Source organism: Oryctolagus cuniculus, chromosome 11 (assembly GCF_051225735.1).
Source record: "Oryctolagus cuniculus isolate XC-2025 breed Fujian yellow rabbit chromosome 11, ASM5122573v1, whole genome shotgun sequence".
NCBI classification, from domain to species: Eukaryota; Metazoa; Chordata; class Mammalia; order Lagomorpha; family Leporidae; genus Oryctolagus; species Oryctolagus cuniculus.
Window position 1 is genome coordinate 73,092,767 of NC_142877.1, and position 16,983 is coordinate 73,109,749.

Below are 16,983 nucleotides of genomic sequence, written 5' to 3' on the forward strand. Positions count from 1 at the left end.
CCAAAAAAGGAAATACAAGGGTACTTTCAGGGCAGCTCTGGCTGTTGCGGCCAACTGGGGAGTGAACCAGCGGATGGAAGACCTCTCTCTCTCTCTGCCTTTCCTTTTCTCTCTGTGTAACTCTGACTTTCAAATTAAATAAATAAATCTTAAAAAGTTTGTGGAATATGGGATAAAAATGTTTATTTCGATGTAACTCTTTGAAACTCATAAATAGTAGGAAATCTTCAAAAGGTTACTGAAAATGAGTATTATGAAAAAAGACTATGCATGTGTTTCGAACGTTTTTTCACCCTAACTTATTTTTCAATTCTGTTTTCCATGGACTTTTTGAAGTAACCTCAACCCTGATACGCTTGTTATTATAGTAGATTATAATATAAATTCGGGCCATCCACGCTCTGCTGCTCTTACTCCAAAAGTAACAAATGCTTACCTATGGAGTTTCTGGGGTGGAAATACGGAGTCCACGACAACTTTGTGATCTCTGCTGCCTCTCCTCCTCTTATTCCAGGGGTACTACAGTGCTGGGATGCCCTGGGCCACAGGACTAGTGGGTTCTATGATACCCGCACCTTCTCGCATCCTTACCTGTCCGCTCTTGGCTGAAGGAATGATTTTCGTACTTGCCACTCCTTGTAGTTATTGTCACGTTGTAGAGGCGGCCTGGTGTGAGGGAGCTGAAGGAACATTCGCTGACAGACTTGGCAATGACAAGGGACTGAACCAGCATGCCATCATGGGACAGCGCCACCACATAGTTGTCCACGTCCCCTGGTGCTGGCAGCCAGGAAACGCTGAGGTAGTCATTGCGGCCAGAATTGTTCACCGTCACTCCACTCACACTGGAAGGGACTGATTTTAAAAGTGAGGAGAAGGCTGTTAGAAACCCATGAACTCAGGAGATCAAATTACATACAGAAACCTGAAGATTTCACTTTAGTGCTCAAAGCCGAGTGTACTTACATCAATCAGAAGAGGAACCAAGGTACAAGTGCCACCAGTGCCTCATAAATACAGGGATGCTGCTAATAAATTCTTAAGGAATTGGTTTTCAGTGGAGGCATTTTTACATGAATGTGGCAGGAAGTGCACTATAGGAAAGGGAGCTAACATTTGAGCAATCCAGATAAATTAACTTGAACCAAACTCATTTGAGGAGAAAGATGAAGAGTGCGACAGCTTTTCTCGGGATTGTAGACTTTGAGATAGCTCCCATCTTTCATGCCATGAGTTGTGCACTCCCTGGCCTGGGTACTTAACAGTAACACAACTAGCATAGCCATTCTTTCCCTTTGCAAAGCATTTTCTGCCCTCTAGTGGCAAGAAAAAGCCACTCGAAGGCAGTAAATGTGGAAACTGAACCAACTGTGATTAGAGAGAGTGAATAGGGCAATCACTAAACAGGGAGATTACTGCCGCAAACATTTGAGATCCTACTATTTCTTAAATATGCAAACATTTTGGAAAAGTCACATGTATAGGTGGCAAATTAGCAATTGTGATACTGAATAAAATTGTACCAGGTATAGAAATAAGTGCTCAGTAAATAGTACTGCCCTAATTGACCACCAGGAAAAAAATGATCTGCACTACCGTTTGCGTCATTAGTTTATTAATTTCAGCTATTTTCATCTTATTGTCAATGTTACTATTTCACCTACAATGGACAGGATTTGGCTAGATGTTCTGATTTTGTGAGTTAAATCCCAAAGTCTACATTACACTGAAAATAGATCACCAAAAATTAAGAACAGCATCCTATTAAACAAGTCTGATAATACCATTCCATGTATATGGACACAGATATAAAGACGAGCTTCTTTGAAAGAAAAGATATATTTATTTATTTGAAAGTTGAAGTTACAGAGATAATGGTTCACAGAGTGATAGTTCACCCCCTAATGTCTGTAATGGTCAGAGCTGGGCCAGACCAATGCCAGGAGCCTGGAACTCCAGCCAAGTCTCCCATGAGAATGGCAGGGTTCCAAGCACTTGGGTCATCTTCTGCTGTTTTCTCAGTCACCTAAACAGGGAGCTGAATTGGAAGTGGAGCAGCTGGGACTTGGAACTGGGGCTCATATGGGACGCTGGTGGCAGTTTAATCTGCTACACCACAATATCGGCCCCTAAAGTTGAACTTTTAGTCACAATATTTATCTTTTTTTCCTTCTTTATCTCGGGACCAGTGCCATAGTGTAATAGGTTAAGCCTTTGTCTGCAGAGCTGGCATCGCATATGGGTGTCTGTTCAAGTCCTGGCTGCTCCACTTCCAATCCAGTTCCCTGCTAATGCACCTGGGAAAGCAGTGGAAGATGGCCCTAGTGCTTGGGCCCCTGTCCCCACGTGGGAGACCCAGATGAAGCTCCTGGCTTCGGACTGGCCCATTTTCAGCCATTGCATCCATTTGGGGAGTGAACCAGCAGATGGAAGACCTCTCTCTCTCTCTAACTCTGCCTCTCAAATAAATAAATAAATCTTAAAAATAAATTTAAAAAATCTCCTCTTTTTTCCTCCCTCTCTCCCCCTCACCCCACTTCCTTCCTTTGTTTCTTTCAGGAAGAGCCTGAAATCCAACTTATTATAATAAGTAAAGTTAAGTAGGTGGGATCACTGATTTGATTCTGAATTTAATAATAATTATCTAAGTTTCTGTCATAGTTATATAATTTTTTTCTTAAGAAATTGGAACATAAATGTTATACATCATATATATTTTTGTGTTTATACAATTTCATTGCATTATGTAGAAAATTATATTTCCTTAATTGGTGCCACTCCTCTCCGATACACCAGGCCATAATGACATTTGTCTGTTTACTTTGTTCTCTGCCTCTGACAGGGAGCTCTTGAGGTCAAGGGAGATTGGTTTGTATCCAGTATTAAGCCCTTGTTTGACATTGTTTATGAAAATCTGAGACTTAAGAATTATATCGACTAAACTTTTGAATCTATAAATTGGAGATAATTTCATTTCTATTTCTTAAAACCAAGAAATTGATTTTAACTCTTTGCAAGTTAAAAAAAATATATCATAACTTATTACATTCACTGGGACATTAACATTTCCAAGGAAATCAACTGAATGATACATACACTTTATGCCATCACAAAGGTTTTTATGATAGTTTTTTCTTAAGATTTATTTATTTATTTGAAAGTCAGAGCTACAGAAAGAGGAGAGGCAGAGAGAGGTCTTCCATCTGATAGTTCACTCCCCAGTTGGCTGCAACAGCCAGAGTTGCGCCAATCCGAAACCAGGAGCTTCCTCCAGGTCTCCCACGCGGGTGCAGGGGCCCAAGGACTTGGGCCTCATCTACGGCTTTCCCTGGCCATAACAGAGAGCTGGAAAGGAAGAGGAGCAGCCAGGTCTTGAACCGGCACCCATATGGGATGCCGGCGCTTTAGAACAGGACGTTAACCCACTGCGCCACAGCACCGGCCCCTTATGATAGTTCTGACATGTTCATCAGAGATTTAGAAAATTCAGGATTTATTCTCTTCTGCCCTCACCCATTACCCAATTTCCATTCCATGTGCCTTCTGGGTGGTATTGAAATTTGGTTTTTAGGAAGGTCAGAGATGGGTCTCTTTTTGGAAGTTTTAAAAGCTCTAGAATATTCTATCAGGAGGTCCCATGTATTCAGAGCTCTGTTAAGTCACAGACACACACATATCTCCACTTCTTACCTGTTCTTCCCTCTACCACCACTTGTCGAGATGAGATCCCTCCACTCACTGTGGTCACAACCACAGAATACAGGCTGCCGGGTTTGAGGGAGTGGAAGCTGTATCTGCTGGTCTCACTGGAGACACTTTCATTTTTGATGACTACATTTTCGTGGATCAGTAAGACTTGGTAGAATTCTATGTCTCCCAGCGCCTGGGTCCAGTTAGTAAACAGACTACTGGTCATTCCTTGGTTGCTCACATGCAAGCCAGTCACTTGGGCAGGCACTAAACACAGTAGGCAGAAGACAAAACAAATGATACTTCATCATCTTGAGGAAGTATAAAAAAAATGAGTTTTTAAAAAAAAACAGAGACTTGAAAATGCTAAAAATAACTTTTTATTGTTGTTACTGAACTCTTGGCTCTCTTTCCTTTTGCATGGAAAATCACACCCCTACAGAGGCTCTCCTACATTGCACCAAAATTACTTAGGATCCAGGGATGAGAGGATGGATACTTATTAAGTAGTTTCGATTTTAAATTTTAAATAATGAAAGTTTCTATTTTTGAAGACTACTTACTTAATTTAAGCAACTGGGTGGTATTAAGAAATCTCTTCAATCTGGTGATTGAGTTTAGTGTAGCCAGCTAGTTAATTCTTTACAGGCACATTCTCAAAAGGGCTATTATTATACATGAAAATTCTGTAAGGATATAAATAAGATTATAACAACTATTGTATGCTACTATATGCCAATTATGGGTTGTATGCTTTAAAGAGGTTATATTACTTTGACACCCATTCAAAAACCTGTAAAGAAACCAAAGGTCATAAAATGTAAGAAATTCAGCCTTTATCACTGTGCTAACAAATTATCACCTGGGATCCAAAGCTAGATCTTTCTAATCCCTAAGCCCATGCCCTTTTCCTAATTAGCAATTTTTTGATTTCCAAAATATCCATTAACAAATATTATACACAGATCTTGAAGATGGCACTTTGTCAGCCTACATTCTTCTTTGATTATCGTAATTCAGGGAAGAGACACAAAGAGACTGTAAGGTATCATACTCCTTCAGAGAGTTCACTGACTTTTGGATTAAGATACAAACATTTTTATTAAAAAAATGCTACCATACATGGATCAAGATCAGACTATTCCATTTTAATTCTAAATTTTATATTGAAAGCAAAGGAACTACAATGACTAAAACAATTTTGAAAGGAAAATAAAAAAGAACAAAGTGGGATAAATAACATTATACAATTCCACTAGAAAGCTACATTCATGAAGACAGTGAGATACTGACAAAGGACAAATAGGCACATAAGCCAATAGAACAGAATTGAGAGTCCAGAAATGGGCCAATATACAGCTGACTGAAATTTTTACAGAGATTCAAAGTCATTTTATGATAAAAGGAAAGTCTTTTCAACAAGCAGGGATGGAGTCATTGGGTGTCCACATGCAGAGAAAAAGCCTTGACTCTCACATCATTTATGAAAATTAAAGTATCATAGACCTACATCAAAAACCTAAAACCACAAACCTTTGACACCTGTGTTTGGCAAGGGTCTTCTAGATATGATACCAGAAGCATGATACGTGAAAGAAAAGAATAAACTAGACATCAAAACTAACACCATCCGTTCAGCAAAATGCACTAACAATGAGAAACATCCCACAGATGAGAGGAAAGCATTTTCAGTACACGTTTCTGAAGAAGCCTTATCTCCAGAATGAAAAGCTCTCAGAAAAGCAAACCGCCTTATTCAAAGTGGGCAAAAAGTGGACATACACTTCCCCAGAAAGGACAAATAGATGGTAAAGAAGCACGTAAAAGTATTTGCAAATCAATTATACATTAATGACAAGCAAATTCAACCACTTGAGAGACCACTACACAACTACTAGGCTGCCTACATTTTAAAATAAATAAACTGACAGTTCTATGAAATGCTATTGTGAATGAGGAGGAACTGGAAATCTCGTACATTACTGATGGAATGTAAAAATTTCCAAACATGTTGAAAACGGATTCCAGTTTCTTACAAAGTTAAGCATACACTGACCATGTGATCCAGCAAAATGAGTACTGGGGATGACAAAAAGGATCTTAATTAGAAAACAGTTTCTTGAGCCTGGCCATATGATGAACCAGAACCATGAAAACCCCTCCAATAAACACAACTATACATGAATCCATGACAGGAGAAGTAAAGAATTCTCAGAGACTGAAAAATAAGTAATGGTAAGGGAACTGGATCTCTGAAACAAACTGTCTTGGGGACTTTTTTCAAACATGAATTTAAGCTTTGATTCTATGGCATTACATACTCTCCAAGATAGAAGGTAAATTACTAGATTTTTTTCCAGGCTGAAAAAGCGTGTAATGGACCCTACATAACACTGGAATGAAAATCTAATGAAGTGATAGCATACAGCACAGATTTGAAAGAGATATTTAAAAGTGAAGATAGGGGCTGGCACTGTGGCATAGTGGGTTAAGCCACTGCCTGGGACACTGGCATCCAGTATGGGCACCTGTCTCAGTCCTGGCTGCTCCACTTCCAATCCTGCTCCCTTATAATGGCATGGGAAAAGCAGCAGAAGATGGCCCAAGTGCTTGGGTCCCTGCTACCCACACAGGAGACATGGAAAAACTTCCTGGCTCCTGGCTTCTGGCTTTTGATTGGCACAGCCCAGGCAGTTGCAGCCATCTGGGGAGTGAGCCAGTGGATAGGAGTGCACTCTTGCTCTTGCTCTCACTCTCGCTCGCTCGCTCTCTACCTCTGCCTTTCAAGTATATAAATAAATTTTTTTAAAAAGTAAAGATAACAAAACAATTAAAAGTTGGGATGTTAAAACTCAAAGGGAAGATTTAAAAATAGATTAGATAGGGATGAAGAAAGAATTAATGAACTGAAACAAAGAGCTAAAGAAATTATTTAGATCAGCCCAATCCATGGAAACTGGATGTGTATTCTAGAATACCAGAAGGAGAACATCAGGAGACTAAAAACACAGGTAACATTGAAGTGTTAATAGCTGACAATCTCTAGTATTGATGAAAGGTGTTAATCTGAAAGTACAGAAATCCCAATGAATCTCAAAAAAGATAGATGTCTACATCTAGATCATTATTATAAAACAACAGAACATCAAAACCAAATAGTAGATCTTAAAAGCAGTCACAGTGAACAGATTACCTGTAGAGAATTAGAATGACAATGACTTTTCATTAGTGAGAATGAATGCCCAAAAGACTGGAATGTGCTGGGACAAAAGAATTTTTTAAGTATTTATTTTAATATAGGAACGAGTTCAAATCCCAGCTGCTCCACTTCCAATCCAGTTCCCTGCTAATGCACCGGGGAAAACAGGAGAGGATGGCCCATGTGCTTGGGCCCATGCACCCATGTGGGAGATAGGGAAGAAACTCCTGGCTTCAGCCTGGCCTAGCCCCAGCCGTTGTGGCCATTTGGGGAGTGAACCAGTGAATGGAAGATCTCTGTCTTTCCCTTTCTCTCTCTGTAACTCTTTCAAATCAATAAAATAAATCTTAAAAATTTTTACTCTACTTATTTGAAGAGGCAGACAAAGAGAGAGGGAGAGATCTCCTGTCTGCTGGCTAACTTCCCCAAATGTCTGCAACATCCAGAGATGAGCCAAGCTAAAGCCAGGAGCCAGGAAATCACTCTGTCTCCCATGTGGGTGGCAGGCACTCAACTAATTGAACCATTCAGATACTGCTTTCCAGGGTGCACATTAGCTGGAAACTGGAATCAGGAGTGAAGCCAGAATTTAAACCTAGGCACCCTGATATGGGATGTGAGTATCTCGAATAGCGTCTTGACCAAATCCTCACCCTCAAGAAAGTAACTTTCAAGATAGAATTGAAACTTTAGAAAATATTTTTCAAGAATGAGAGCTATATAAACACATTCCTAGAAAAGTCAGAGTGGAGACAGCTTGTCCCTAGAAATTCTCACTAATGAAATTTGAAGAATGTTCTCCAGATAGAAAAAAATCCAGATACAATTTCTGATATGTAAGAAAGGATGAGCAGAATAGGTAACTCTAAAGAGATATTTTTGTAACATAATAAGTATAATTTTCTGGGGTTAAAAAGGAAAGAAATAGGACCGGCGCCGCGGCTCACTAGGCTAATCCTCCGCCTTGCGGCGCTGGCACACCGGGTTCTAGTCCCGGTCGGGGCGCCGGATTCTGTCCCGGTTGCCCCTCTTCCAGGCCAGCCCTCTGCTGTGGCCAGGGAGTGCAGTGGAGGATGGCCCAGGTGCTTGGGCCCTGCACCCCATGGGAGACCAGGAAAAGCACCTGGCTCCTGGCTCCTGCCATCGGATCAGCGCGGTGCGCCGGCCGCAGCGCGCCGGCCGCGGCGGCCATTGGAGGGTGAACCAACGGCAAAGGAAGACCTTTCTCTCTGTCTCTCTCTCTCACTGTCCACTCTGCCTGTCAAAAAAAAAAAAAAAAATAAAAATAAAAATAAAAATAAAAAAAAAGGAAAGAAAGAAAACACATAGTATATAAATTAGAAAAGGGAATCTTGATGACTCCCTTGTTCCCAATTTCAGTTAGAAAATGAGAGCAATTAGAAGCTAACTTCCCACTGCATCTGTTCACCTACTGCCACCTGCACCCACAACCTCTTTCCAGCTGCTCCTGAGGCGAGATGGCCTGCACACCTCTCTACAGCCCATTCTGTCACTGGTGCTCTAGATTCCAGTATCTCTCATCAGATCAGCAATGACAGAGCAATTTCTCCTTCTCCCTTTACACCACCATGCTCTTTTCTTCTAGATGACTCCCATTAGCATAAGTACGCTGCTATTTCTCTTGTGCTCAAAAAGAATCCTCCTTTCAACCACTATTCTAGATGCTGCCTTATTTCTCCATTTTCCTTTGCAGCAAAACTCCTTGAAAGGTTGGTTCTCCATTCGTTTTCAATTTTAGCAAAATAAATTCAAGCAAAGAAAAAAGGAGGAACTTAGGAAGAGCTGAAATTAGTAAAACAGACAAGAAACACAATAGAAAGAATTCTTAAAGTAATGCCTATGGGATTGAAGATAAATGAATATTTGTAAATCGCCTGTTAAATAATGCAGCTGACAGAACACTTTAAAATCTGAAATGTAAAAAGATTATTACCTGTCCTTCCTTTCACCGAAGAGGAATTTTTTAAGTCTCCACTGATACTGGTGACAGTGGCCATGTATTTTCGTCCAGGCACCAGGTCGGTGAAAGTGAATTCTTTGGCATCCCTGGAAAGTGACTTGTGGATGAGTAAGAGGTCCCTGTCGGCGAGTGAGATGATGTATTTCTCCCATTCGGCCAGGGGAGTCTGCCACATGATGCTCAGGGACGTTTCATTGGCGTGTTTGACTCGGAGCTGCTGGACAGGCAAGGGGACTGAGGAAAAGCAATGGAGACCTGCGTCACTGACTGACTCACAAACTCATGGACTATTCGTTAGTTATCCCCAGGAATGCTGCAGGTCAATTTTTCATTTCTGAATACTTAAGAGCATTGAAAAAAATTAAGGAAAAGCTTATTACAAATAATTTTCTTCTTATAACACAACTAGAAATAAGGATGCAAAGGAATACTGTTAGATAATACCTGACTGGGTCATTTATTTGCGACCAAATATTACTTTATTAGAGTTTATCTCTTCATATGAGTTTTGTGATGGAAAACTATTTAAGGGGCCAGCACTGTGGCGTAGAGGTTCAAGCTGCCGCTTGCAGTGCCAGCATCCCACATGGGTGATGGTTGGAGTCCCGAATGCTCCATTTCCAATCCAGCTTCCTGCTATGGCCTGGGAATGCAGTGGAAGATGGCCCAAGTTTTGGGGCCTCTGCATCTGTATGGCAGGCCTAGAAGAAACTCCTAGCTCATGATTGGCTCAGCTCTGGCCATTGAGGCCATTTGGAGAGTGAACCAGCAGATGGAAGACCTCTCTCTCTCTCTCTGTTTTTGCCTCTCTGTACCTCTGCCTTTCAAATAAAACACGTCTTTAAGAAAAAATATTTAATACAATTTTGTCAACCACAAAACCATGTAGTCTATATCTGAGTGTTTAGGTGGAGTTAGGAATATTTTTTAGCCCCACAACTTGGAAAAATCAAGTGCTTCTTCCATTTGTTTCTGAGAAGGGGGACACTGAAGTATTCATGAAAGGGTATAGTAGCAAAGGGTATAGTGGCAAATATTAGCAGATGTGTAAGAAGGTGATTCTTATCCAGAGTCTCCCATTTATCTAAATGATCTTATTATTACAATTCCTAGAAGACATTTTTAGGAGCAAAAATGGTGGATGAAAGAATCCATTGTGTGAAATTATATTGTGATTTTTTCATCAAACAATTTTTCTATAATGGTTTCCTAATTGAATCCCTAACACTGTATATTTCTTCTTCGGTTTGTACAAATAATTTGAGTATTTTTATCAAGTCCTACTTTAGGTCACTTTATTCATCTGGATATGCAGTTTAAGAAAAGGTATCCTAGAATTATATCAACATGCAGAGAGCTTATATTGCCCCTTGATCTTACATTTCCAAGTTATTTGAGTTGAGTAAGAAGATATTGGGGAAACAGATATCTGGCCTACTAAATACTAAATATGGCTTGGTTTAAGCAGATTTAGGTCTTTGAGTATCATCCAATGGACACTGATATTAGGAATATGAAGAGATTACTGGAAGACACTGTTGGCAAAGCTAGGAGGATGTCTCGATCTTTTGCTTTGACATTCTTCTATACAGTCTTCTAAGTGCACTGATTCATTGTGGCCCAACAAGTTAAGCCATTGCTTGGGATGGCCATATGCCATAGTGGAGTGCTGACTAAAGTCCCGGCTAGTTCTGCTTCTAATCCTGCTTCCTGCTAATACCTCCTGGGAGGCAGCAAAAGATGGCTCAAGTACTTGGGCCTCTGCCACCCATGTTGGAGACCTGTGGTGTTCTAGACTACTGGCTATGGCCTGGCCCAGCTCTGGCTGTTGCAGGCATTTGGAAAAGTTGAGAAAACTGGCTTTGGGAAGTTGTGACTTTCACAAGGAATTATGATATAATTGTGACAGCAAGAATACCCAAACCTTGTTATCCCTTTTCCCTTTCCCTAAAATGCAAATATATCCCTACAAACTTTAACCATTCTTCCTTAGTACCTGAAAGTCCCACATAAGTCAACAGTAAGTCAAGGCACTGACTCACTAATACTGATCACAAGCAAAATGTTCTTTTGACAGGAGGTTAGTCTTCATTTTCAGGTTATATCCATTCTCTTCTTTTGGCCTTTAAAATGTGTTTCTTTTATGAGATAATAGGGTAGAAGCAGTTTCTATTATTCTAATCTGACAACATTAAAATTTAGCAGTTCTGTGTTAGTGTGCAAGTCTGCCATGCCCCACTCGGGACACTGAGGTATGACGCTGGCAGTTACCTGGCTTACTTGGGGAAAAGTACACAAAAAGGGTGCAAATGGAGGTTCCACCAGGCGTTAATATCTTCATATTTACTTACCTGTCCTGCCTTGGCAACGCTCAGAATTCTTCAAATTTCCACTCTCAACAGTGACTTCTACCTCATACTGTCTTCCCGGTATGAGCCCCATGTCATCCACAACATAGCGTGTTTCCTCCTTTCTCACCGTGGTGTTGAACAGCACGGAAGAGTCGTTGAAGAGCAGGAGCTGATACCTCTCCCAGTCTCCAGCAGGGGGCGACCAACTCACTACGAGGGACCTCATCCAACCATTGTTGTTTGCCTCTAGGTTCCCAACTTTGTCTGGAACTAAGTAATGAAATGAAGTTTAAAAAAAAAAAAAAAAAAAAAAAAGACACTAAAAGCCAAAACTGAGAGGACTCATTTACTTTTCACAGGCGACAGTCGATGGGACGTATCATATCTTCAATTCAAAACATTTTAAGCCCTCTTGAGGTCTGTGGATTGATTGCAAATGAGGGTTCTTTTTCATTTTGGAGATCACAGACACTCAAAACATACGTGTTAAAATCATTTTAGTAATCTATAGCAATGCAGTCTTCTGTAGTGCTGTTTCTTACTGACTGCACACCAGTACTAGAAGTAATGCTGACATTACTTCCCTCGGGGTAATTTTAATCGACATGGCATCTTTTGGAAGAGATGGTGGATTTTGGGGTCATGAAGCATTCCTCTCTTTTTTTGTACAATGGAAAAGATTAACCTTCTTGCAATGTAGCTCTGATTGTATTATTCTTTTGCATGAAAATATCTCAAGGTCTCTCCACAAACTGCAGAATAAAATGTCAAGTCTCACTTTAGTGGCTTTTCAAGTTCAGACCCCATATCCTTGGCCTCTCAACTCTGACTCTCCCTGCAGCCACCGTCCCTCCTTCCCCTCCTCTTCTGACGTTGACCCTGTGGTGTGTCCTACCGGGCCATGACCCCCTGTCTCTGTGCCTTTGCCTACATCATCCCTTCTTCCTCAGACGGCTCTCCTTTTTTTTCCTCTTTATTTGCCAAGAACTTCACACTTTAACGATACCATTTAATGGCCATTTCCTTGAATTTTTTACTGATCTTCTGAGAGAGATTTTGTTTTGTTTCCTTTCTGACTATGCATCTCTTACTTAAGATCTCTCATACCACAGAGAATGAACTCTGGAATCAAATAGCCTGGTTTAAATTCTAGCTCTACCACTTACTGGCTGGATGACTATGGACAAGTTATTTGACCTCTCTGGATTATCTGTAAAATGGTATTCATAACAGGCCATCTCTCATGGTTTTATTATGAAAGCTAAATAAAATAGTAGATGTATGCTGTTTAGTCAGTGCCTGATACATGGAAATAACAATAAAATTATCATCATTAAAATGAACTATTTTAAATTGTCTGTGGGTATTCGAAATTTGTGTGATTAAAATGCAGCTTCTTTAAAGCAAGGATGACTGAAATTTTTCTGTAAGAGCCAGATCATAAGAAAGTATCTTCAAAAAGCTTGTGGAAAATGGAATTAAAAGGTCAGCTTATTTTGGTGCAAGAAACTGTTGGAAATCCAAGCATACAAAGGGTCTTCATAAATTTCATGGAAAATATATATTGTGGAAAAAACCATATGGATTTCAAATTTTTCTCTCCCAAAATGAACTTATCTTTATAAAAAGATATTTTTATTTACTTTTTAAAATTTATCTGAAGGAGGGACAGTAATTTCTCATCTGTTGGTTCACTCCCCAAATGCCTGCAAGAGCTGGGACTGGGCCACCTGAACCAGGAGCCAAGAACTCAATCTGGGTCTCCCTTGTGGATGACAGGGACCCAAGCACTTGAGCCATCACTGCTGTCACTCAAGGTGTGCATGGAACTAGAGGAGGAGCTAGGACACAAACTTAAGTACTGTGATCCGGGAGGTAGGCGTCCCAAACACCATGTTAACTGCTTTGCCAACTTTTAATTCCATTTTTCCAGGAACTTTTTGTAGTATCCTTGTAAATATTTCAGGCTTTGCTGACCACATGTAGTCTCTGTTTTATGTTTTTCTAGGTTTTTGTGTATTTGTTTCCACAACCTCTTAAAATGTATAAAAACAAAAAACAAAAACAAGAAACCACTCTTAACCTGGGGGCTATATAAAATAGGCCACTAACCAGATTTGGCAGAGGTTGTAGTTTACTGAACCATGCCTTAAAAGCAATAGCGTGTCTTATTAATGACCAAAGCTCCCAGTAGAATAGTTTATTCGTATAAGCCACTGAATAAGTGTTCGGTGCCATAAATGTTTTATTTATTGGTATCGGCCCTAATGCATTTACCCTACTTAGGCAATGGGATATGAAAAAGCACAGGGCAGAGACAATATGTCAATCATGTAACAGCCCAAACATCGTCATGTAAATATCTCAGAAGAATGCAATTAATCCTCTACTTTGCCCTACATATTTGGCCTGGGGCCACAGAAACCTCAATCATTTAAGCCCCACTTTCCAGAATGGAAAATTATTTTGTCCTATTTTAAGATAAATCAGAGAATGATTTGGGCAACCAAGGAATATTCTAGAACCTAAGACTTACCTGTTCTGCCCACTGCCGTGTTCTGAGCAGACAGTTCACCAGAGACACAACTGATGGTAACTTGATAAAGTCGTCCTGGGGCTAAGTCTTTAAAGTGGGTTTCAGTGACTTGAGGTGCTAATACTCTGGATTCCTTCACGGTCCCTTGGTGGGACAGGGTAATGTTGTAGGAATCTAGGTTTCCATGAGGTCTTTGCCATTTGACTTTCAGAGAGGTCAAACTGCCATCATTTGTCACCTTCAGGTTTGAGACTTCCATGGGGGCTAGTTAGCAAAGGAAAGAAAGGAGACTTCACTCAGGTATCAGAGCAGTTCTCTGCACAGATTTTGAACTGTATTTTAATTCCCTTAAGTCACCCTCCTTGCTCAGAAGAAAGCAACTGCCTTGAGAGGCACAAATGATACCATAAAGCCAAAGGAAGGCTGTCCACTTCTTGGCAAGGGCACAATCCTGGCAGTCAGGATCCTGGATTCTGGCTGGGATGTGGCTGGCTTTCACTTTCTGGGCAGCTCCTTATCTGACTCAGCCTAGTGCTCCCTACTGGCAAATGAGGCTTGGTCAAAAGACCTAAAATGATCCTTCCCAGCTCTGAAATTCACCAGGTGTACTACTCAAAGAGGTTTGTAAGCTGCCTAATTTCTTCCTATCTTTATAAACTTAAAATACTGGGGCCAGCGCTGTGGCTCACTTGGTTAATCCTCCACCTGCGGCATCGGCATCCCATATGGACACCAGGTTCTAGTCCCGGTTGCTCCTCTTCCAGTCCAGCTCTCTGCTGTGGCCCAGGAGGGCAGTGGAAGATGGCCCAAGTGCTTGGGCCTCTGCACCCACATGGGAGACCAGAAAGAAGCACCTGGCTCCTGGCTTTGGATCAGCGCAGCGCCGGCCACAGCAGCCATTTGGGGAGTGAACCAATGGAAGGAAGACCTTTCTCTTTCTGTCTCTCTCACTGTCTGTAACTCTACCTGTCAAATAAATAAAAAATACCCAGTATATAATAAGTAGATTGATCAGTGGGTGACTAAAAAGCTTTGTGTGCAGGGCTGGCACTGTGGTATATCAGGTAAAGCTACCACCTGCAGTGCTGACATCCCATATGGGTGCCAGTTCGAGTCCCAGGTGCTCTACTTCCGATTCCACTTTCTGCTATGGCCTGGGAAAGCAGTGGAAAATGATCTAAGTCCTTGGGCCCCTGTACCCACATGGGAGACCTGGAAGAAGCTCCTGGCTCCTGGCTTTGGATTGGCCCAGCTATGTCTGATACAGCCATCTGGGGAATGAACCAGCAGATGGAAGACTTCTTTCTCTCTCTCTTTCTCTCTCTCTCATTCTCTTTCTCTCTTTCTCTCTCTCTCTCTGCCACAGCTTCTCTGTAACTCTACCTTTCAAAAATAAATCTTTAAAAAACACTTTGTGTGCTTAACATTTTATTTTTTATGTTAAATTATGACAAAACTAAAGAGTTGTGCTATTTCAAAGGAAAATTGTTACAAGGGATGTAGATACAATTTGGTATGTATTTCTTTCTACCTCTTGACCACACTGTAATTTTGTGCCTTACTAATGTTATAATATAAATTAATGAGGTTTAATTAAAAGCATGTACACAGCATACCAGCTTTGCATAGGGCAGTTGGAAGTGTAATTTTCTCTTGATGTACATAAATAACTCTTAAGCTATATGCTACATTTGTATCAGAGATGTTGACTCATCCTTGAGGTGTATTACAAATGGTGTATAAATGTACACCCTGAGTATCTTTCCCACCAGCTTCCCAGTTTCAGAAACTTTCCCCACTACAGCAGTTTCTAAGGCACTAAATACTTTAGAGTTTATCTTAAAGTTAGATAATTTACCCAGAGAGGGGATTTATTGTCACAGTGCACCCACTAGAACCATTAGAACCTCCTAGAATGGAAGCATCACGAAGGCAAAGACTTTGTCTTTCTTGGGTGTTGTTATGTCTGCAATGCCTAGCACATAGTTTACATGCAATATATTTTGGTTGCATGAATGAATGTATGTATGAATTATTCCTGAATATTTAGCACAAATAAGTTTACCAGCCTATAAGCTGCAAGAATAGGTCCTATAGTACTCGGTCCAAGGATGTATTTTGTTGGATGAGTATTTTGGAAATGGCTGTCATATGGGAGTAGGTCTGGGCATACAACTGAAAAAATCAATCCAGGTTCACTGTAAGTGATGGATGTCACAAAACCAGTAGATGTCTGTTTAGATACAGAAGTAGGAATCCTAAGCAAGGAGATGGAAGTACTGAAGAAGAGAAATGGGGCTTACATCAGCCCTTAATTTTACCTACTTCAGAAAATTGCCAAGGGCTAGCCTAAATAAAAGGGAATTCCTCTTTGAGTAGAAACATAGATACATATTGAAGACCTTATTTTAATTTATGTGAATTTCAATGTTATACATTGTCATCATTCAAGTTACTAAATAAACCTAATCATTAAATCCTTGCTTGATTTGAGCTTTATTCTTGGTGAGCCCACCTGGAGGAACTTACCTGTCCTGACTAGTTTCCACCTGTGGTTTTGCAGTCCTGCAGCCTCCGTCACAATAGTGAGGTTGTAGAGTTGGCCAGGTGTCAGCCCATGAACAGTGTGGGATGTAGCCTGTTTGTCCACCACAGTGTCATGCACTAGGATTCCTTTATCCACTAGCATCAGCCGGTATTGCTCCACATTCCCAGAACCATGGGACCAGGAAATCAGGAGAGAGTCAGTTTTGGTGGAAACATGAATGTCTTTAACCGGAGATGGCACTGGTGGGATAAAATGCATGTCCAAAATGTCACTCGTATCTTTTTATGGAGACATAGAGACATTTAGTGAAAAATCACATCTCTACTTCTTAACTTATATAATAGTAATAATGAATAGCAGCACTCAAATTTCAGAAGCACCTTTGCTAATGTTCTTTTTCAATTTCCCAGCCCAAAGCTATGCTGAAGTTTATTTCTTTATTTCCCCCACTTACTATATATTAAGGTATTTTTTGCCAATGAAGCCTGATATGAAATAGCAACAAGTGAAAGGGGAAAAGGAACGAACTATAGGAGATGAAGAGCAGCTGGAGATAAAATGAGAGAGAAGATGAGGGGAGAGCGAATGAGAGGAAAGACACAAACTTCATGGAAGGAGGTGGACTTGTGCCTAGGGTATGATAGAAGGGTGCACCACCTGACTGATTTGCCACCACAT

At 40.6% G+C, this 16,983-nt stretch overlaps 1 protein-coding gene across 5 annotated transcripts in view; it reads right to left on the reverse strand.

Annotated features, from left to right (window-relative positions):
- Positions 1 to 16,983, reverse strand: part of PTPRB (protein tyrosine phosphatase receptor type B) — a 141,697-nt gene that overhangs the window by 64,409 nt on the left and 60,305 nt on the right. For all 5 annotated transcript variants that reach the window (XM_008256785.5, XM_051845665.3, XM_089308688.1 and 2 more), the window contains 6 exons: positions 16,287 to 16,544; positions 13,758 to 14,021; positions 11,222 to 11,491; positions 8,844 to 9,104; positions 3,691 to 3,957; positions 592 to 855 (listed from right to left, as the gene is read on the reverse strand). In XM_008256785.5, the coding sequence (XP_008255007.4) occupies positions 592 to 855; positions 3,691 to 3,957; positions 8,844 to 9,104; positions 11,222 to 11,491; positions 13,758 to 14,021; positions 16,287 to 16,544 (1,584 nt within the window). The remainder of the gene's footprint in view (positions 1 to 591; positions 856 to 3,690; positions 3,958 to 8,843; positions 9,105 to 11,221; positions 11,492 to 13,757; positions 14,022 to 16,286; positions 16,545 to 16,983) is intronic.